The sequence below is a fragment of the Ahaetulla prasina genome, chromosome 7 (assembly GCF_028640845.1).
Source record: "Ahaetulla prasina isolate Xishuangbanna chromosome 7, ASM2864084v1, whole genome shotgun sequence".
Classification (NCBI taxonomy): Eukaryota; Metazoa; Chordata; class Lepidosauria; order Squamata; family Colubridae; genus Ahaetulla; species Ahaetulla prasina.
In genome coordinates this window covers 47,895,336-47,917,323 of record NC_080545.1, presented here as the reverse complement: position 1 = coordinate 47,917,323, position 21,988 = coordinate 47,895,336, and the positions used below count along the sequence as shown (strand labels likewise).

General features: G+C 37.0%; 1 protein-coding gene across 1 annotated transcript in view; it reads left to right on the top strand.

The window, feature by feature from the left end:
* Positions 1-18,018, top strand: part of GRIP1 (glutamate receptor interacting protein 1) — a 409,502-nt gene extending 391,484 nt beyond the window's left edge. The window contains exons 21-24 of the mRNA XM_058189644.1: positions 113-215; positions 3,812-4,045; positions 12,724-12,870; positions 14,522-18,018. Of these exons, the coding sequence (XP_058045627.1) occupies positions 113-215; positions 3,812-4,045; positions 12,724-12,870; positions 14,522-14,758 (721 nt within the window). The 3' untranslated portion in view covers positions 14,759-18,018. The remainder of the gene's footprint in view (positions 1-112; positions 216-3,811; positions 4,046-12,723; positions 12,871-14,521) is intronic.
* Positions 18,019-21,988: the final 3,970 nt, after the last annotated feature.

Genomic DNA, 21,988 nt, shown 5'->3' with positions numbered 1-21,988 from the left:
CCTTGTCTAACTCACACCTGAAAATCCTTTTTTTTACTTTGCGTTGCAAGCATTTCCTGTGAGGCTCATTGTGATATTCTCTATAACTTTAGAAACCTTTCTCTGAATCCAGCTTTACAGGTGTCCCTGAGCCTGACCAGGAGGAAAACTTCTGGTCCCAAGCACTGGAAGATTTGGAGACTTGTGGACAGTCAGGAATTCTGAGGGAATTAGAGGTAGAAGCAATCTACTCCTTCATAATAGACTAATTTCTTTTTTCAATTAACACTCATTTTTGTTGGGTTTTTCCCCTCCTTTTTTCTAAGTTTGCATTAATCTCACAAAATCATTTTAAAGCTTTAACCCCTCTCCACAGGACAAGGTTGACAGGCGTCTGTATTTGAGAAACATGGCTCTCTTGGTACTTACCCTTTAGTGTTTATATTTTTGCTTGCAAAGCTGCCTTTGCTAACCCCCAATCAAGCAATTATCTTCCATGGATCTGCTGCTGAAATGTCTGTGAGCAAAAGCTTCTCCTGTGCTACTTTTGGCTGCATTTGTTTGCAGGCTTACTTTGCTTTAACAGCACACATCCCATTCTCTTCTAGCTGCTTCAATAAAAGTTTTCCTGGCATGTATCTCTTGCAACAGAACTGAATTTGAATTATAGGGAACATAAACGAAAACAAAATTTCCACACATTTTTTCAGTTAGATTCACCACATGAACTAATATAGCTACAAAAGATTTGTATATTCCGTGGGATTTTTTGCTGTTGCAATCTGATATTAATCACAGTTACATATGCCATATTCACTTTGCACTCAGTTATTTTACTTCAAAAACAGAATAATTAGAAACTTTTAAAAAAACTTGGCCATAAAGGTAGTTCTCAACTTACGACCATAATTGAGCCCAAAATTTCTGTTGCTAAGCAAGACATTTGTTAAATGAGCTTTGCTCCATTTTGCTACTTTTCTTGCCACAGTTGTTAAGTGAATCACTGCAGTTATTAAGTTAGTAACAGAGTTGATAAGTGAACCTTCCCAATTGACTTTGCTTATCAGAAGGTCACAAAAGTGCAACCATCATAAATATGAATCCCTTGTCAAGCATCTGAATTTTGATCATGTGACCATGCAGATGCTGCAATTGTTGTAAGTATAAAAAACTTTCACTTTTTTCAGTGCCATTGTAACTTTGAAGGTCACTAAATGAACTGTTGTAGGCCGAGAACTACCTATATTCCTTAATTACAACAAAAATTAATATTCTTAGTTTAATTCTTTAGAAGGGTGTGTCTGCAAGAATTTTCTTTTATGTTCTTTTAAATTCCCAATGTTGCAAAATGGTAAAAGTCTCGTTTCATTGTTATGTCATATGGAAATCAGAGAGTCATCACAATGAATGTGAATGGCATTGACAAAATAAAAATCATGCTACTCAAGTTGACTGCATAGCCTCAGATCTATAGCTTTCATATTGCATGCCTGTAATTTTAATGTGGATATGTTTTATATTTAATTGACATTCTGAGTACTTTGGAGAAATGGCTTGTCAGTTTGGTTTAGTTGGGCCTAAGGCATGTAGCTCATGGATTTTTTTCCTAAGAGCACAGCAAATGGATATGGAAATAGAATGAATATTTCAATAAGTTGAGAATTTTTCATTTAAGAAGCCTTTTAAAAAGTGAAATTAATTGGGTATAGGTATTATTTTACTTATATTTCAGTCTTGTGGACAGTTTTGCAAATTAATTGTTTCCTATCAGTCTAACCTTAGCTTTCATTCCTCTCAAAGTAGATCTAATATTTTTTTAAATTATTATTTTGGTAGTAAGGAAAATGCTTAAAGAATATGTCAGAAACTAAAACATTTTTAAAAAAAATTAATTTAAACCCCAAAATTATTGCTTTATTACAAACCAGAGGAAATACTGGAAATAAAAATACATCTTTATATATGTAATGAGAACATCGCTTGCTAAATACAATTAGGACAGCATATAATGAAAGTGTAGCATAGGTAAGAATTTTAGTGAATGATTTAGCACTGAGCAGGGAGTAAGACAACGGTCTGCAATCTCTTCTTGGTTATTAATAAATTAATGAATAAATTTAAAAGTCATGTTTGTGACTTTTAAATATAGGATGAGTGTTGGTTGTACAAAATCAGCGTGTTCCTTTGTATAATATTGAAAAGCAAAGTAGTTGTGTTTGTTGGAAAAATGGGGTGAATGATTGCAAATTATATGTAAATAGGGTAAATAAATAAATATGTGAGAATTATATAGAAATTTAAGATTACAAATGTGTTATGCATTATGATAACCAAAGCTTTGGCAAAGGAAGGAAAGCTGACTATATATAGGAGTGTGTTTCTGTCCACATTGCTATATTGAAGTGAGAGTTTGATATGTCGGGTAAAACATAACAGTAATTTAAATGCAGTGTGAATGGTGATGCTGCCAATGTCTTGTATGCATGTCTGCAGGCTATTGGAGGCGGAACAAGCTAAAGCTTAACCCTGCCAAGACTGAGTAGTTGTGAGGTTTTGGACACATACACACCCCAAACTGGAGATATTTCATATTTAATCTTCTTTGGAATGACGGACCACCAGCATCACCCAAAGAACTGGTGCATAATTTGGGGATCTTCTTGGACTCACAGTTACTGTTCAAGGAGCAGGTAGCAATGAGACAAAAAAGACCTTTATGTAAATCTATCTTTAGAACCATTTTCTTTGTTACACAGAACAGGAGGTCTTTCAGAAAGTCACTTATGGTTTGATTGCCTTGTGCATGTCCTACCACAAAGTATTCTACATAATGCTGCCCTTGAAACCTACTTAGAAGCTGCAGCTGATCCAGAATGCAACAGCAATTATTTGTATGCCTTATTAGGCCCATGTAATGGTTTTTTTTTCCTTCTTGAATTACTAGTTACCAGAATTCTTTCTGGTGCACTTAAAACAATTAGTTATCATCTATGAAGCCTTCATGGCATAAGTCCTGGTTATGGAACACCATCTTTTGAAGCTGTTGTCAAGCCTCTAAAATTGGGCAAAGTGAGCATTGGCATTCATTATGTCATGCTACTTGATGGGACATAGGAAATTCTCTGTTGTTGTACTTAAGAAGCAGGTATGGTAAAACAAACTGAAATAAGGGTACAAATGAATGGATGCCCAGCAAATGTGACCTGAGTTTAAAAATGAATGAACAGTGTAGAACAAGCATATTCCTGGTTAGAGAGACTGAATGAGAATCAAATTGCCAAGCTAATATATGAAAGAAGTGCATATGGATCAGGAAACAAAGGAAATATTGAGAAAATTGTAGTTGGATAGTGTTCCTCAAAAGAAGATTTTAAAAAAATTAAAAAGACTGTATTAAATAGTATGTGTATATTGGTGTAAACTAGATACAGCTGTATTTCCTTTTATTGTTCTTAAATCATGACTTCTTTTCTTTGCCTTACTCTGTCTTACTCTATTTCTGCTACTGTGCATAATTTTGGTTACTCCGAAAAAAGGGAAAATCATGGTGTGTGTGCGTGCGCTTGCTTAGGTATAGTTGGGGCTTTATCTGGAAAAGTTCCACTAAACACTTCTAATAAAACTTTATATACGGGGGAATCCACTGGGGAATCTAGGGGATCTTCCCCAATTTCCCAGTCAGATTGTTCATCTATTCTCCAAGCCATTTGCTTGCCCTGAGCGGTTGTATTTTGACAATAACAGCAGAAAAATATGCTACTTTTCATTAGGAATATACCTTCTTTATTATGTTATGTATTATATTTTTACAACCTGTTTATTAATGCTGCAGGCTACAATTATGTCAGGGAGTACAGTGAGCCTGAATCATGATAACTCTCAAGTTCGCAGCCATCTAGGAAGACAAGCCAGCTTTCAGGAAAGAAGTACTTCGAGGCCACATTATAGCCAGACCACTCGAAGCAACACATTGCCTTCAGATGTGGGGAGGAAGTCCATAGCCCTTAGGAAAATGAAGCAAGAGATGAAAGAAATCATGTCCCCAACTCCTGTGGAGTTACACAAGGTAGTGATTTTTTGATTTCACCTTCTGGCTAAGCTCTGCATTATGAAGAACTGCAAAGAAACTGCTCACCTGATGATATCTCTGCAAATTATTTATTTTATTTTTATTTATTTATTTATTTGTCAAACACAACAGTATATATAAGTATAAGCATGAAATAACCATACGAATTGGGATACAATCAAAGGAAACAATAGGACAAGGAACGGTAGGCACGCTGGTGCTCTTATGCACGCCCTTTACAGACCTCTTAGGAATGGGGTGAGGTCAACAGTCTTTGGTTAAAGCTTTGGGGATTTTGGGAAGAGACCACAGAGTCAGGTAGTGCATTCCAGGCATTAACAACTCTGTTACTGAAGTCATATTTTCTACAATCAAGATTGGAGCGATGCTCCAAATGCTGCAAAAAAGTGTTACACTCTCATTCACAAACATCACATCAATTGTAATGGATAGATTTTGCATGAAACGTATCCTGTCTTGAATATTTTATATTGATGAATGGTCATCTGTATGTAATCCAATCAAGTAACTGAATATTAAGAAAATTGAAAAGATTTTCTATATATTACCCTGTTTTGACATTTTTCTTGGAGGGACCTGGAATTATTAGATGAAATGGGTAGCTCTATAAAATAGATACAAGTAGTCCTTGACTATTTTCAGCTAAGCTAAGCTAAGCTAAGACACTGAGCTTGTCGATCGAAATCCTTAGTGCCGCTTGACCCAGCTTCTGCCAACCTAGCCGAAAGCACGTAAAAAAATGCAAGTAGAAAAATAGGGACTGCCTTTGGTGGGAAGGTAACAGTGTTTCATGTGCCTTTGGCATTTAGTTATGCCGGCCACATGACCACGGAGACGTCTTGAGATAGCGCTGGCTCTTCCGCTTTGAAACAGAGATGAGCACCATCCCCTAGAGTCAGGAACGACTAGCACATATGTGCGAGGGGAACCTTTACCTAGTCCTTGATTTACGACCATAATAGAGCCCAAAAATGTCTGTTGCTAAGCAAGACATTCATTAAGTGAGTTTTGCCCCATTTTACAATCTTTCTTGCTAAATGAATCACTGCAATTAAGTTAGTAATATGGTTGTTAAGTGACTTTGGCTTCCCCATTGGCTCTGCTTGTCAGAGGGTCACAAAAGGTGATCACATGACCCCAGGAAGCTGCAACTGTCATAAATATGAACCAGTTGCCAAGCAGCTGAATTTTGATCACATGACCATGGGGCTGCTGCAATGGTCACAAGTGTGAAAAACGGTTATAAGTTACATTTTTCAGTGATATTGTAATTTCAAATGCTCACTAAATGAACTGTTATAAATCAAGGACTACATATAAATAGGCAGGCAGATGCAGGTTTTTGCCTCTAAATGTAGTTGTGGATGTATTTCACTACAGATATTTCCCCAGCAAGGTCACATAATTGTTCATTACAAAGCATGCAAAATAAAATAAAGAGAAATTGGTTAGTTGAATAAACATGTTGATCCCATATTTGACTTAGGTATGGCACATGGTGATGGAAGTTTGCAACCTCACCCCTGCCTCTTTCTGCCCCCACCCACCCAGAAAATATTCCTTCTCAGGACACAGAGATTAAGGATGGGAGAAAGATAAAGAGGGAGGGAGGGACTAACTGTTTTGATTTTCTTCTTCTTCTATGAAGTAAAGCAGCACAACATAGAGCAGTGCAACATTTTCAATTCTGCAATAAATGTTGTGGGTGAATAATAGTTTTTATGCTACTACTCTGGTAGTATTCAGTTTACTAACCGTAAGAATATATCCAATATAATAAAAGGGCATATTAAATTAGCCCTTTGAACCAGGAGTGAAATGCTCCCGGTTTGCACCGGCTCGCCGGATTAGGTAGAGATGGCAGCTGCTGGTTCGGAGGACCGGTAGCAAAAATCCCTGGCCCCGCCCCCTGCCTCTGCTGAGCCCCACCATCAGCAGAGGTTTGTTTTTTTTTACTTTTAAAAGTTTTTCTTCAGCCGAAACATGCCTTTAAAAGTAAAAAAAACAACCTCTGATGATCGTGGGGCTGAGCAGAGATCATCAAAACCCTTTAAAAGTTTTTTTTTAAAAAACCCTCTTCAGCGAAGGAAAAAATAAAACCCACGAGGTTTTAAAAGCCTCCTCTGGCGATCCCAGAGGATTTTCCTGATCCTCACAGGCTTTTAAACTCACTTTTAACAGCCCCCACTTACAAGAGCCCCACCCATACCCAGCCAATTCCCCCTCCTCACTTACCTATAATTACTGCTCTTTTGGGCTGGCAATGCCATGCTTTCTTCAGCTACTGAAGAAAAAAAAGAAGCTTGCTTTGACTTCCTGCTTTGCTGGCTGAGGAACTCTGGGATTTGAAGTCCACAATAAAATAAAATAAAATAATAAAATAAAATAAAATATTTGTGCAGCTTTCTGAGATTTGGTGTGTTTCTGTAGTGTTTCACTCTAACTACACAAACACACAAAATCTCAGAAAACTGTATGTGGCATTTTGTGTGTGGGGGTGAGTTGTGTGTGTGTAAAGTGTGAAAGTTGGCTTTTGAGCTTTTTGTGGCTGTGTGAAGTGTGAAGTGCAGCTGCTTTTACATTGTGTGTGAGTCAGTTGTGTTGTGTTTGTGTGTAATGTGTGAAAGTTGTTTTTTATACTTTGTTTATTATTTTTATTATTTATTGTTATTGGCCACACCCACCCAGTCATCTGACCACCAAGCCATGCCCACCAATTAAGCCACGCCCACAGAACCGGTAGGGAAAATTTTTAGATCTCACCCTGCCTCTTTCTGCCCCCACCCACCCAGAAAATATTCCTTCTCAGGACACAGAGATTAAGGATGGGAGAAAGATAAAGAGGGAGGGAGGGACTAACTGTTTTGATTTTCTTCTTCTTCTATGAAGTAAAGCAGCACAACATAGAGCAGTGCAACATTTTCAATTCTGCAATAAATGTTGTGGGTGAATAATAGTTTTTATGCTACTACTCTGGTAGTATTCAGTTTACTAACCGTAAGAATATATCCAATATAATAAAAGGGCATATTAAATTAGCCCTTTGAACCAGGAGTGAAATGCTCCCGGTTTGCACCGGCTCGCCGGATTAGGTAGCGATGGCAGCTGCTGGTTCGGAGGACCGGTAGCAAAAATCCCTGGCCCCGCTCCCCCTGCCTCTGCTGAGCCGCACCATCAGCAGAGGTTTTTTTTTTACTTTTAAAAGTTTTTCTTCAGCCGACACATGCCTTTAAAAGTAAAAAAAGCCCTCTGATGATCGTGGGGCTGAGCAGAGATCATCAAAACCCTTTAAAAGTTTTTTTTTAAAAAACCCTCTTCAGCCGAAGGGAAAAAAAAATAAAAAAAACCCACGAGGTTTTAAAAGCCTCCCAGAGGATTTTCCTGATCCTCACAGGCTTTTAAACTCACTTTTAACAGCCCCCACTTACAAGAGCCCACACCCATACCCAGCCAATTCCCCCTCCTCACTTACCTATAATTACTGCTCTTTTGGGCTGGCAATGCCATGCTTTCTTCAGCTACTGAAGAAAAAAAAACTTGCTTTGACTTCCTGCTTTGCTGACTGAGGAACTCTGGGATTTGAAGTCCACAATAAAATAAAATAAAATAATAAAATAAAATAAAATAAAACATTTGTGCAGCTTTCTGAGATTTGGTGTGTTTCTGTAGTGTTTCACTCTAACTACACAAACACACAAAATCTCAGAAAACTGTATGTGGCATTTTGTGTGTGGGGGTGAGTTGTGTGTGTGTAAAGTGTGAAAGTTGGCTTTTGAGCTTTTTGTGGCTGTGTGAAGTGTGAAGTGCAGCTGCTTTTACATTGTGTGTGAGTCAGTTGTGTTGTGTTTGTGTGTAAAGTGTGAAAGTTGTTTTTTATACTTTGTTTATTATTTTTATTATTTATTGTTATTGGCCACACCCACCCAGTCATCTGACCACCAAGCCATGCCCACCAATTAAGCCACGCCCACAGAACCGGTAGGGAAAATTTTTAGATTTCACCCCTGCCTCTTTCTGCCCCCACCCACCCAGAAAATATTCCTTCTCAGGACACAGAGATTAAGGATGGGAGAAAGATAAAGAGGGAGGGAGGGACTAACTGTTTTGATTTTCTTCTTCTTCTATGAAGTAAAGCAGCACAACATAGAGCAGTGCAACATTTTCAATTCTGCAATAAATGTTGTGGGTGAATAATAGTTTTTATGCTACTACTCTGGTAGTATTCAGTTTACTAACCGTAAGAATATATCCAATATAATAAAAGGGCATATTAAATTAGCCCTTTGAACCAGGAGTGAAATGCTCCCGGTTCTCACCGGCTCCCCGATTAGGTAGCGATGGCAGCTGCTGGTTCGGAGGACCGGTAGCAAAAATCCCTGCCCGCCCCCCACCCGCCTCTGCTGAGCCGCACCATCAGCAGAGGTTTTTTTTTTTAACTTTTAAAAGTTTTTCTTCAGCCAAAACATGCCTTTAAAAGTAAAAAAAGCCCTCTGATGATCGTGGGGCGGAGCAGAGATCATCAAAACCCTTTAAAAGTTTTTTTTAAAAAAACCCTCTTCAGCCGAAGGGAAAAAAAAATAAAAAAAACCCACGAGGTTTTAAAAGCCTCCTCTGGCGATCCCAGAGGATTTTCCTGATCCTCACAGGCTTTTAAACTCACTTTTAACAGCCCCCACTTACAAGAGCCCACACCCATACCCAGCCAATTCCCCCTCCTCACTTACCTATAATTACTGCTCTTTTGGGCTGGCAATGCCATGCTTTCTTCAGCTACTGAAGAAAAAAAAAACTTGCTTTGACTTCCTGCTTTGCTGACTGAGGAACTCTGGGATTTGAAGTCCACAATAAAATAAAATAAAATAAAATAATAAAATAAAATAAAATAAAACATTTGTGCAGCTTTCTGAGATTTGGTGTGTTTCTGTAGTGTTTCACTCTAACTACACAAACACACAAAATCTCAGAAAACTGTATGTGGCATTTTGTGTGTGGGGGTGAGTTGTGTGTGTGTAAAGTGTGAAAGTTGGCTTTTGAGCTTTTTGTGGCTGTGTGAAGTGTGAAGTGCAGCTGCTTTTACATTGTGTGTGAGTCAGTTGTGTTGTGTTTGTGTGTAAAGTGTGAAAGTTGTTTTTTATACTTTGTTTATTATTTTTATTATTTATTGTTATTGGCCACACCCACCCAGTCATCTGACCACCAAGCCATGCCCACCAATTAAGCCACGCCCACAGAACCGGTAGGGAAAATTTTTAGATCTCACCCCTGCTTTGAACCAATGTTCAATATTTTCTCTGAGTTGTATATTATTTGTTTTCCAATGTGCTGCTTCAGCAAATATACTCCCCGTTCTTAAATGCCTACAGAGATACTTCAGGTAAAATAATTAAATGGCTAAACATACCAACAGCTGAAATGCTCTGACATTCATATTATTTTAATGGCATCTAAGCTCAGCATGCAACCAAATATTTATTCATTTATATTTTATATTTCTGAAATGCACATCTCCATCAAAGAATTTCACTTCCTATGGAAAAGATATTTCTGTATTCGAAGTGGGAAGGGAACTATCCAAGATGCTTATTTTAATCCAGAGCTCCCACGGGGAAGAGGGGGATGGTTCCACACAAGTGGCCTGCTGCTCACGCAAATGGAGCATGCATGCACATGTTCACGCAGAGGTGGCTTCAGCCGATTCGGATTAGTTCAGGTGAACCAGTTGGTAAGATTCTGCACAGTTCAACAAACCGGCAAATCCCACCATGGCTGGCCCTGCTCCGCCTTGCCCGCCCTGCACCGCCACTCCTTATCTTGCCCGCTCGCCCAGCATAACTGCTACTGCTGTCTGTCTAGCTCCCTCACTTGCCTTGACCACATGGTCTCTGCAGGCCAGCCAGCTTACCTGCCTTCGCCGCTGCAGCTGCACCCATGTAGCACTCTCTCTGCGGCCCAGATCAGCGGCCCTGGTCTGCCTAGGTAAGCCTGTTAGCAAGGCCTGAATCCCAGCCTAGCTGCCTCCCAGGTGACCCATCCAGCTTGCCTGCCTTCCGCCATAGCCTACCATGTGGCGACCACACCCCAGCTCTCTGCCTCAACTGCCTTCCTTTGCTGATCTCTGCTCCTCCTCGCTCGCCTAGACTAGACTCACCCAGCTGCCTTGGCCTGCTCCCACCCAGGAAGCCTTGAGGCAGAAGTAAGTGCGTCCAGTCACCCCCTCATGGAAGCGGGGATGGGAAGGGTTCCTCCAAAGTTCCTGTTCCTCTCACCCTCCACTTCCTACCGCTTCTCTCAGCCTAAATCTGTTTGTTTCCCTCTGCCTCCTATCATTTCTCTCAGCCTCAATCCATTTCTCTCCCTCTGCCTTCTATCATATCTCTCAGCCTCAATCCGTTTTGCTCTCTCTGCCTCCTACCACTTCTTGAGGCCCAAGAGAAAGTGCCTGGTCTGGGCACACAGCCCTCCACAATGGAGTCCTCCTGAGGAGCAAATCCTTGGATGACCTGATCTGTCCTGAAGGCCTCGAGGGGCTCCAGACTTTCCACGTGCCTCCGCCGGCCCAAGGGCCCTGCCCTTCAGACCCCAATGGGGCTAGTGCCCGCTGCTGCTGGCACTCCAGGAGGGCTGTGTGCCCAAACCAGGTACTTTCTCTCAGGCCTCTTGCCTTGCATCTGGCAGCGGGAGGAGGCAGTGTGTGTGGCTGGGAAGGCTTCCTGCAGTTCTTGTAGCCAAAGCTGGGATGTCTGTGAACCCGCAAGTATGTATGAGGTGTTCTGCCTTGAGCAGAAGGTCAAACTAGAAGACCTCCAAGGTACCTTCTAGCTATGATTTTAAGAGGGGTGTGTGTGTGTGTGTGTGCGTGTGAGAGAGAGAGAGAGAGAGAGGGAGAGATATGTGGCTTCTTGAGGGTGCATTTTGGAGAAGTGTCAAATGCCAAAAGGGCAATCATTTTGGGATTAAATTCCAATGAAATTGGGTCTTCAGGGTAAGGAGACATGAAGAACTTTCAATTGCAGGTTCCTAAAAATCTTATTAAAATGAATGTCTAGAGCTGTGATGGCGAACCTATGACACACGTGCTACAGGTGGCACATGGAGCCATATCTGTGGGCACCTGAGCGTTGCTGTAGCTCAGCTCCAATGCACATGCACGCGCTGGCCAGCTGATTTTCGGGCCTTCTTTTCTCACCGAAAGTCGGGAAATGTGCTGTTTCCGGAGGGCTTCTGAGGGGGTGGGGAATATGTTATCTTGCAACTTACATCCATTACTCTGTCACCTGAACTCTGGAAGAAAAGAAATAGGGTTTAATTTTCTTTTACATCATATCTTTTCAGCTATTTAAAGGGTACATTCATATCAACTCTCAGTTATATTTCCTTGGGGACAAATATATTGAACTCTTTATTGTATTACAAAGATTTATTTTTTGTCTAATGATCCTTTTCTGAATGTTTTCTATTTTTGCTGATGCTTCTTAAAGTATGATGCCCAGGACACAATACTGTAGGTGGGGTCCAGCTAAATAGAATATAGTGGAATATTTCTAATGATTTAGAAATCATTAGATTTCTGTGGGGGCTCCCACACTCTGGAACGAGCTTCCCCCGGATTTACGCCAAATACCTGACCTTCGGACATTCCGTCGCGAACTGAAGACACATCTTTTCATTCGCGCGGGGCTGGCTTGAATTGAATTTTATTAATTTTAAATTTTTATTAATTAATTTTAAATGGGGTTTTTAGTTTATTGTATATTTTTACTTCTCAGGCTAATTTTAAAATAAGTTTTTTAATTACATTTTAAATTGTACATTGTATTATCTGTTTTATTTTTGCCTGTACACCGCCCTGAGTCCTTCGAGAGAAGGGCGGTATAAAAATCAAATAAATAAAATAAAATAAATAAAAATTTAAAAATTATACTTCTTTTGATATGTTTTCCTTTTATAGCCACATCAAACTGGTGATTCTTTGTAATAAAAAGTATTCAGTAAACTACTATTCCAAGATGTTTTCTCAAGTACTATTACCAATATCTGTCAATGTTATATCTATTTATAATTTTGTGTTTCTGTGTTAATTTCATTGATATTTTTAGTTCATCTCTATAATATATTAATATGCTTTTGAATCTTACTCCAGAGTATTATCTATCTGCTATTTTTTACCACCTGAAATAGAATTTAGGATAAATTTTGTACTACCTCATTCAATTCTCTACTCCAGTTACATGAGAAATATGGTGAATTTGTATTTTGAGTCAGCCATGCATTTGCCATGACATTGCTTATACTCATAGTATGTCAGCTGTTTTGCAGCATATTATGTTTATGGTACTCTCCCATCTAGCAAAGAAGTTTTCTGATTTCAAAAATGATATAAGTTTAATCTGCAAAGATTTGTTCTCTTCTAGAACTTACCAAATTAAAGTTAAGTAATTTATAATCTTGGTATGATCTTCCCTAAGTATTCTAGATCTTGATACATATTTTTTTTTCATTAACATGATTTTTTTCATTAATATATTGAAAAGGGGCAAGGAACGGAAATGAGTGGAGAATACCAAAAGAAACTATGAGAAAATATGGAAAGATTAGGCAGAAAAGTATTTCTGAATTTTAACAAAGTCATGAGGAATTTCCTTATCCCTTAACAGATAACTTTATACAAGGATTCTAATATGGAGGACTTTGGATTCAGTGTCTCTGATGGCTTATTGGAAAAAGGTGTATATGTTAAAAATATTCGGCCAGATGGACCTGGAGATGTAGGTGGTTTGAAGCCATATGACAGACTACTACAGGTAGTATGAAACATTACATAATTTTGAACTCAATTGAGTTCAAGAGACAAGTCTTTTAGTAAATATAAAGGGGTTTATGTTAAGCAAACATTTAGGCAGTTAAGTTCAACATTCAGACATTTGAGGATATTCTATTTGAAATTGTGCAAATGTAATTCTGCTTTCTCATTCACTTATTTTGTAAGCCAAATAAGGGAGAATATACTTTGGAAAATTCCACTTTATTCATTAATAGGATAGGTAACAGTGTCTGTAAGGTCTTGCCTCTCCAATCTTCCCAAGAAAACAGGACTCTTGAAACTGCAGTTGTTCCAAAAGGAGTTTTAATTGAAAGGTTTGTGATAACAAGAGATCTAGGCAAGAACTGAAGCTTCTCACTTAAAACCAGCCTTTTAAAGCAATGCTAACCAAACTCTTCCCACACTACATCAGTGCGGGGAAACAGGAACTTCATATAGAGATTAGCACAGTAATTCAGGAACCAGAAATAGAAACTTCATATACAGATCACTCCATTCCTCTCCCCTTCCTCCCATCAAAATGCCAGCATCCCTGTAGAAATATCTGGGACCTGACAATGTCATTAAATATCTTATAGAAAGGTGCTTTTTTGTCCAATATAAAAGTAGATAAAATAATTTACCTACGAGTTGAGCAGCATTATACAATGAAAAGAATGAAGAAAATGTAGAAAAGGAAGAGTGAGAAGGATATATATGGGATTGTAAATGTAGCCACTTAAAAGCGGGATTAATTTGAAGATTAGCTATAGTTTAGGTGGAGCTATTTTTCTAATGAATTTTAATCAGTTTTGGAATACCTGCATAGGGCTCACTTCTCTTTTCTTTCCTTACCTATCTAATTTTTGGTTCCTCTTACCTCATCTCCACTTTTTTCTGTTTCGCCTTTCTCTTGTAGACCCTTCACAATACAGCTATCCTTACCCTGCATCCTGTCTCTATCCTATTTTTCCCTTATTTTTCTGCCTTCTGCTAAAAGGAGGAGATTGCTACAATGTATGTGTAGTTTTATGTGAGAAAACCATGTGTGAAAGAGAATAGCTGATAAATGCAGATAGAGAGAATTCTCCAAATTAAGTTCTTTATTTTAGGCAATTCAACTTAAATAATTCAACTATATCTAGCAGTTTTTCTAAAACATCAGGGGCCCTTGTGCAGTGTGAGTATATGAATGCGGCAAAGGTGTGAGTGAATAAATGAGTAAGTGAATGAATGAATGAATAAGTCAGGGAAGATGGTTATTTCTTGGGATTTTTACTATTTTTTCTTGTTTTCTTTTGGGAAATAGTCCTAAATAATTCTAAATTAGAATTATTTATGTGACTACAGTAGTATCTGTTGCACAACTGAAACCATGTATTCATTTTCTTAACACAATGTTGCTAAATACTGTGATTTCTGACTCAAGTTAGATAGTATGGGGGGAAATCAAATTAAATTTATTAGCTTACAAAATTACATTCAGTTTAATTAATTCTCTTGCAAATATTTTCTTCTTTATTTCTAGCTCTTTATTTATCTAGGTCTAAACTGTCTTATATTATTCTTCACCTAAAAAACACATAAGACTATCTTTTATTGTTTGACTTGTCTACTTTTGTTGAAAAAAATCTTTTTTTTTTCCTTTTCAGGTAAATCATGTTCGGACAAGGGACTTTGACTGCTGCCTAGTTGTACCCCTAATAGCAGAGTCTGGTAATAAATTAGAACTTGTTATTAGTCGCAACCCGTTAGCTTCCCAAAAGAAGGGCTCTGAGCACCAGATTTTCTCAACAGGACAATGGAGCCATCCAAACCATGCTTTCCTTCAACAAAGCGGACATAACACAGGCTCAGAGATGAAATGGGAACCTATGAACACTTTATAGCCAAAAACTGTACCTGTCCAAGAGATTTAAATGGTGCTATTTTTTTTAATATGTCTGATACACTGGAAACACAGACACTATCTAATGTTGAGAAGCACACAGGGAAGGTTCTGATTATTTCTCATGGCTCATTCTTTGCTGCTTTCTTCCCAATCGAGTTTTCTTCTCACTTTTTTATAACCACAAATAGTGCCATTTCAAGTTGAACTCCACAAGCAAGAGAAATTAATGAGGAAAGTAACTGTTTTCATGTAGATTAATCAAAAGAAACATTGTAAATGAAACAGCTCTTTTCAGCTCCCATCCAAGTCGCTGAAGAGTATCCCCAACTTGGAACATGAGTTTTTAATTATCAAAATTTATATTAAAAGATGAGCTAATTGAAGGAAGGAATATCAAAATATTATCACTATGCCCAAAAGATTATTGTATCATAGTTATTGTTTAACAAAGTGTATATCTGTTACCTCTGCTAAACAAGAGGAGGGGGGAAAAGTGGGGGATCAGAGATGGGTTTCAGCAGGTTCTGACCAGTTCTGGAGAACCGGTAGCAGAAATTTTGAGTAGTTTGGATAACCTGTAAATACCATCTCTGACTGGCCCACCCCCATTTATTCTCTGTCTCCTGAGTCCCAGCTGATCAGGAGGAAATGGAGATTTTACAGTATCCTTCCCCTGCCACGCCCACAAAGCCACGCCCACCAAGCCATGCCATGCCCACAAAGCCACACTCACAGAATCGGTAGTAAAAAAATTTGAAACCCACCACTGGGGGGGGGGACCAAAAACTGTTACTTGTTCTGCAATCATTTCAGCAAAGGTGCACACAGGATCCCAGAGGGTAAAACTTTAGATTCTGTTACAATATGATTTATTAGAAATTACATTATTCCCTATGCAATGATTTACTGAATAGGATATGCCATGCAGCCTGTATGGATTTCTCACTTTTAAGTATTTGGAACATATAATGATTTTTGTTTTAAAACAATTAATAAGGCTTATGGAAACAAAGTTTAATAAGAAAAACATTCAAGTAAGTTTTTTTCTTAACTAAATTCCAGTAGCAAAGTAATACTGATGCAAAAACATATGAACTGCTGTGTTTAGGGAACACGTATATAAATAAACTTGTACAGCAACACAGGACTTTTAAAAAAAATTAAGATAAATGAAATATGCATTGATTTAAAGTATCTATTTAAATAGCTTTTTTGGAGCTCTCATTGACTCTGCCATTTTGAAGACTTAATTTTAAAATGTAAATAGGTTTTACCCACATATTCCCAAATTCTGCCGTTTCTCATTCAAAGCAATAAACTGCTGCTAGTTGCTTTTGAGACCCACCAGCAGCTGCTTTGGTTTGTCCACTGTATTGTCTTGATAATTAATGTTACTTAGTGACTGGAAAGACACCGGATTTTTCTGTGACAACATTGAACCTTTATATCTTACCACAATTTTTTGGCCTCTTTGAATTGTCAAAATACCCATAATACTCTTTTCTTCACCTATTAGAGAGCAGGTTTCTATGCCCTATGCATTCACAAGACATTTTCTCATATTCCAGCACTGCCAGAAAGAAAAAAAATTTAAATGAAATTGAAATCCATATCATGAATCACTTAATACGTATTTTTATTTGTAACAATGAGTATTAAACTAAAGTATTTTTGTACAAATTTAATACTTTAATAGCATGATATTTATCATCTATGTATGGTTTCTGGGAATTCAAATTGTTAAAAATTTGTATGGAAAATGTAAAAAAATTAATAAACATATTTAAAGACAATAGTTTGGATCCTAAAAGTAAACACAGAAGAAAAATTGTGGAACATGACTTCTTTTACCACTACAAAAGAGTGGAAATGGCCAAAAATTGAGTCAAGGCACTTGCAAAGATAGAACTGCAAACTTCATCATAAAGTGAAAAAAAATATTTAGACAAACAGCTTACATAGGGAAATATTCACACAGGGGAAAAGGATTGTTTCACTATATCATCCAATCCAAGTTGTGTGATCATTATTTACCCCATTAAATTTTAAGATTTTGTGCAACAAATGCAATTCATAAAGAAAAGCATCTTCATTCTTTTAAGCATTCAAGAATACATATATGCTATTTGTCATATATGTCATGCCTTTATTTAGGAGGCTTTATGTGACTTCCTTTCTTGGGCGATGGCATTTCTCTAAAAAAGATGTTGAGACTTTGGAAAAAGTTCAGAGAAGAGCAACTAAAGTGATCAAAGTCCTGGAGACTAAACCATAGAACGGCTGCAGGTTTGGGGTTTGGCTATTCTAAAGAAAGAAGATTTAGGGGTGACATGATAGCAGTATTCCAGTATTTGAGAGGCTGCCACAAAGAAGAGGGGGTCAAAGTATTCTCCGAAGCACCAGAGGGCAGGACAAGAAACAATGGTTGGAAACTAAGCAAAGAGAGAAGCAATGTGGAAGTAAGGAGAAACTTCCTAACAATGAGGACAATTAACCAGTGGAACAGTTGCCTTCAGAAATTGTGGACACTCCATCACTGGGGGTTTTTAAGAAGAGACTGGACAGTTATCTAAAATGTTACAGGTTCTGCTTGCGCAGGGGGCTGATCTCCCTTTTAGCTCTATTCCTATTCTATTTCTATTTCTATTCAGTGTAACCAACTTAGTGTACTGCACTAAGCAACTTAAATTGACCATTAGGAGGCAGTACCTGGCCAATTTCATCTTTACTTTGGACTGAACAAGTATAGTAGCCACAAAGATGCCCTGTATATCCAAAATGCAATGCCCAGTAAAGGGTTTGAATTTCTAAAACTCTGGCTATGTATGCCAGATACATAATATAAGTACGCTGCAGGTAGTCAAAAATTGGATTATTTCAATTTTCAAGAGGTTATTACATTTTCTTTTTGCAAGCAAAAACAAATACCAAAATACAGTGAAGTCACATTTCAAGAGACCATTCATGGAAGCAGCTGCGAGTTAATCCCCAAGCTAATCAAATGATGCAGTCATGATCATTATAAAACAAAAGATCGTTTTCATCACTATATTATTTGTATATAGTTCATTCATTAGGCCAATGAAAATTCCCAAGATATAAAATTAATATAAATACAGCTGCCTCATCCAGGCTACTTTGAACGCAACAGACTTTACATTATTTCAGGCGTAGTTGAAATAAGATGGAAATTTGTTTATTGCATCTGGAATATACTTCATGTGTCTATGAAATTGAAGTTTTGCCATAACTCGTTTGAATACTTCCAGATAACAGTTTTGCCTTTTTTATGATAATTTTAATGACGAGAATCCTCTGAAAAACTCAGGTAAAATAACTTCATTAGAATAGAATAGAATAGAATAGAATAGAATAGAATAGAATAGAATAGAATAGAATAGAATAGAATTTTTATTGGCCAAGTGTGATTGGACACACAAGGAATTTGTCTTGATACATATGCTCTCAGTGTACATAAAAGAAAAGATACGTTCATCAAGGTACAACATTTACAACACAATTGATGGTCAGTATATCAATATAAATCATAAGGATTGCCACCAACAAGTTACAGTCATACAGTCATAAGTGGAAAGAGATTGGTGATGGGAACTATGAGAAGATTAATAGTAGTGCAGATTCATTAAATAGTTTGACAGTGTTGATGGAATTATTTGTTTAGCAGAGTGATGGCCTTCGGGAAAAAACTGTTCTTGTGTCTTGTTGTTCTAGTGTGCAGTGCTCTATAGCGTCGTTTTGAGGGTAGGAGTTGAAACAGTTTATGTCCAGGATGCAAGGGGTCTAAATATTTTCACGGCCCTCTTCTTGATTCGTGCAGTATATAGGTCCTCAATGGAAGGCAGGTTGGTAGCAATTATTTTTTCTGCAGTTCTAATTATCCTCTGAAGTCTGTGTTTTTCTTGTTGGGTTGCAGAACCGAACCAGACAGTTATGGAGGTGCAAATGACAGACTCAATAATTCCTCTGTAGAACTGAATCAGCAGCTCCTTGGGAAGTTTGAGCTTACTGAGTTGGCGCAGAAAGAACATTCTTTGTTGTCCTTTTTTAATGATGTTTTTGATGTTGGCTGTCCATTTTAGATCTTGCGATATGATAGAACCTAGAAATTTAAAGGTTTCTACTGTTGATACTGTGTTGTCTAGTATTGTGAGAGGTGGAAGTATGGAAGGGTTTCTCCTAAAGTCTACCACCATTTCTACGGTTTTGAGAGTGTTCAGTTCCAGATTGTTTTGGTTGCACCACAAGGCTAGTCGTTCGACCTCTCGTCTATATGCGGATTCGTCATTGCCTCGAATGAGACCAATCACTATTGTGTCATCTGTGAACTTCAGTAGCTTAACAGATGGATCGTTGGAGATGCAGTCATTGGTATACAGAGAGAAGAGAAGTGGGGAGAGCACACAGCCTTGAGAGGCCCCTGTGCTAATTGTACAGGTATTTGATGTGATCTTGCTTAGCTTCACCTGCTGCTTCCTGTTTGTTAGGAAGCTTAGGAGGAAGATGATTGACAAATATTTAGTAATATCTTCAAGACATTCCTACAAAATGTAAAAGGGCAATTATTATTCTTTCCTCTCTCTGGGAGAAATGTAGACATACCGCATGCCACTAAAACTTATGATAAACTAACATGCTTGGTATGTAGGTAGAAGCTTAATGTGAATGTTTTTAACAATTGTGAAGTCTTTTAAAAAGTTTATTTAAAGACAAAATCCATTCCTTTTTTTTAATCAAGTGGTCCATTAATATTTTGCATTATTTTTAAAGTTTTTCTATGAAATCACAAAATATCTTATTTCTGTGGTGAAATAAACCACAGCAACCACAAAAAGATAAAGGGAAGAAGAATTCCTGACTGAATAATATATATTATGATTGGAAGAATTGCATAATAATAATATTCTTCGTGGTCAAACTTCAAATCTGTTCCAAGGAAAAAACAATTCTGAGATGTTAATGAAACAGATTTTTTTAAAAAAGACGTGCCTTAAAACGTGATTCTAGTTGATAAAAATAGCTTTAAATTATATGTATTCACCCTGTAGCAACCAGCCTTCTCTGATTTTTGGTAACTTAAACTAAAAATATTAAAGATCAGATAAGTAGGAAAAGTAGAGGACCAACATATTAAAAAAAGATAGGGTTAATAATAATTTGATTTGTGTATGGGATACATCTACGTCTTTGTCATGCTGGTAAGTCCTCAACTAACCAAGTTAGACTAACTAAGATGCATCTGATTTTTGAATGAACATTAAAAAATATCTTCATTGAAATGCTGAAAATACATCAAATACCTTTCCTATCATATTATTCTTTTTTTTTTATTAAAAAAAGTTTTACAAAAATTTTTACCACTTAATTCCCCCCCATTCCCCCCACCCTCCTCCCTCTCCCTTTCCCCCTCCTCCATCCCCCCCAGGACTTCCCAGAGCAGAATACAGGTTATTGCATCTATCAATCATAAGCTAAATTACACCAATAAACCATAATCCATAATCTCTCCGCTCCCTTTAAAACCTTAACTCCCCTTTCCCTTATAAACAAATACATTAATACAATACAATTCTTACAATCACTCTTAAACTATTTAACACTTCAATCTAAAATTTGACTTAAATGTAGTCGATCCAATTTTTCATTCCAGTGTATATCTTCCTTGTAAATTCTTTGAATACATTAAAGTTTCTGTTTTCTTTCTTAAATCCATTAAAATCCAATCTTCAAATTCATTAAGTCCATTAAAATTAGTCCAATCTTCAAATATAAGCAGTGCTACATCTTCCAATATATCAGTACCAAAAGTCCAACGACCAATTTTGGGTTTAAAGTCAATTTAGTCCTTATTATTCTTCAAAATAATGTCTTTTATAATCCACCAAATTTATAATTCTGTCACACTTGTTAACAAATATAATTTTTCAATCCTTAATACGCCATCTCTTATTCTATTTTTCTCATTACCTTATTTAATCAAGTTTTAGCCTAAATAATTTTTATAAATTCAAACAGTACTATTTAATTTTTATCCAGATTCTTCCCCATACTTCCCTCACTTTATGTCAAACCTTAAAATTATTAATTCAAACAATACCATTTACATTTAATCCTAATTATTCCCCCTATTTCCATCACTATAAATTACCAGGTATTTTATAACCATTTTTCATACATTCCCTAATAAAATATTTCTTTCTATTTTTATCAAGACTCCCAAATCAAATAATACAATTATTAACAATTCAACCATATATAAACCAATATCCTCACATTACAAGTTCAAACAAATACATATAAATTTTTAAAATTATATAACTATCCTTACAAAAACCATATATAACTTAACTTTCTTCTTATATTATATTCAATTTCAATTATTATTTATCCTTTCCCATAAGAGAAAACACTCTTGACATAGCGCCATTTTTTATTTCCCCTTTGTACCTTTTTAGTAGTTACCCACCCCATTTGTTCCTCTACTTCGCCTATTTTTCCTACTATATCTTCTTCAACAATTGCAGGTCCCTCTTTACCTTGTATTTGTTCTACTTCCTTCTCCCACCCTTTTGCCTTCTTGTCTCCTATTCTCATCTTAGCTTTAAACAATAAAGGATTCCCAGCCTCTAATACATTAGTGTAAAAGTCTCTTGCTTTGAGAACTGTACTAAGACAAAACTTTCTTCCCTTATAATTCACTGTTAATCCAGCTGCAACATCCCATCTATACTGTATCTGATGTTTCCTAAGTTCTTCCACCAAAAAGGCAAACTCCTTTCTATTTCTTAACATTTTAGAAGGAATTTCTTTCATCACTAATACATCTTGTCCTAATACTTGAATTTTATTTTTATAAAATGCTTGTAAAATTCCATTCCTAATCTTCTTGTTCGTAAAATAAATCACAAAATCTCTTGGTAGCTGCCTTTGTCTAGCAATCCAAGAGTTAACTCGATAAATTTTTTCGATTTGAACTTCAAAATCTACTGAACGCTCTCCATTTATGCCTGTAAAAGCCTGTACAAAAATCTCTTTTAAGTTCTCCTGCTTATTTTCCTTCAGTCCTCTAACTCTCAAGGCATATTCCATCAATTTATATTGCGATATAACAATTTCTTCATCCGCCCTATCCATTTTACTCTGAACTTCCTCTATTTTATTTTCCAGATTCAAATTAAGTTGATTATTCTGGGTTTCCTCTATTTTCATT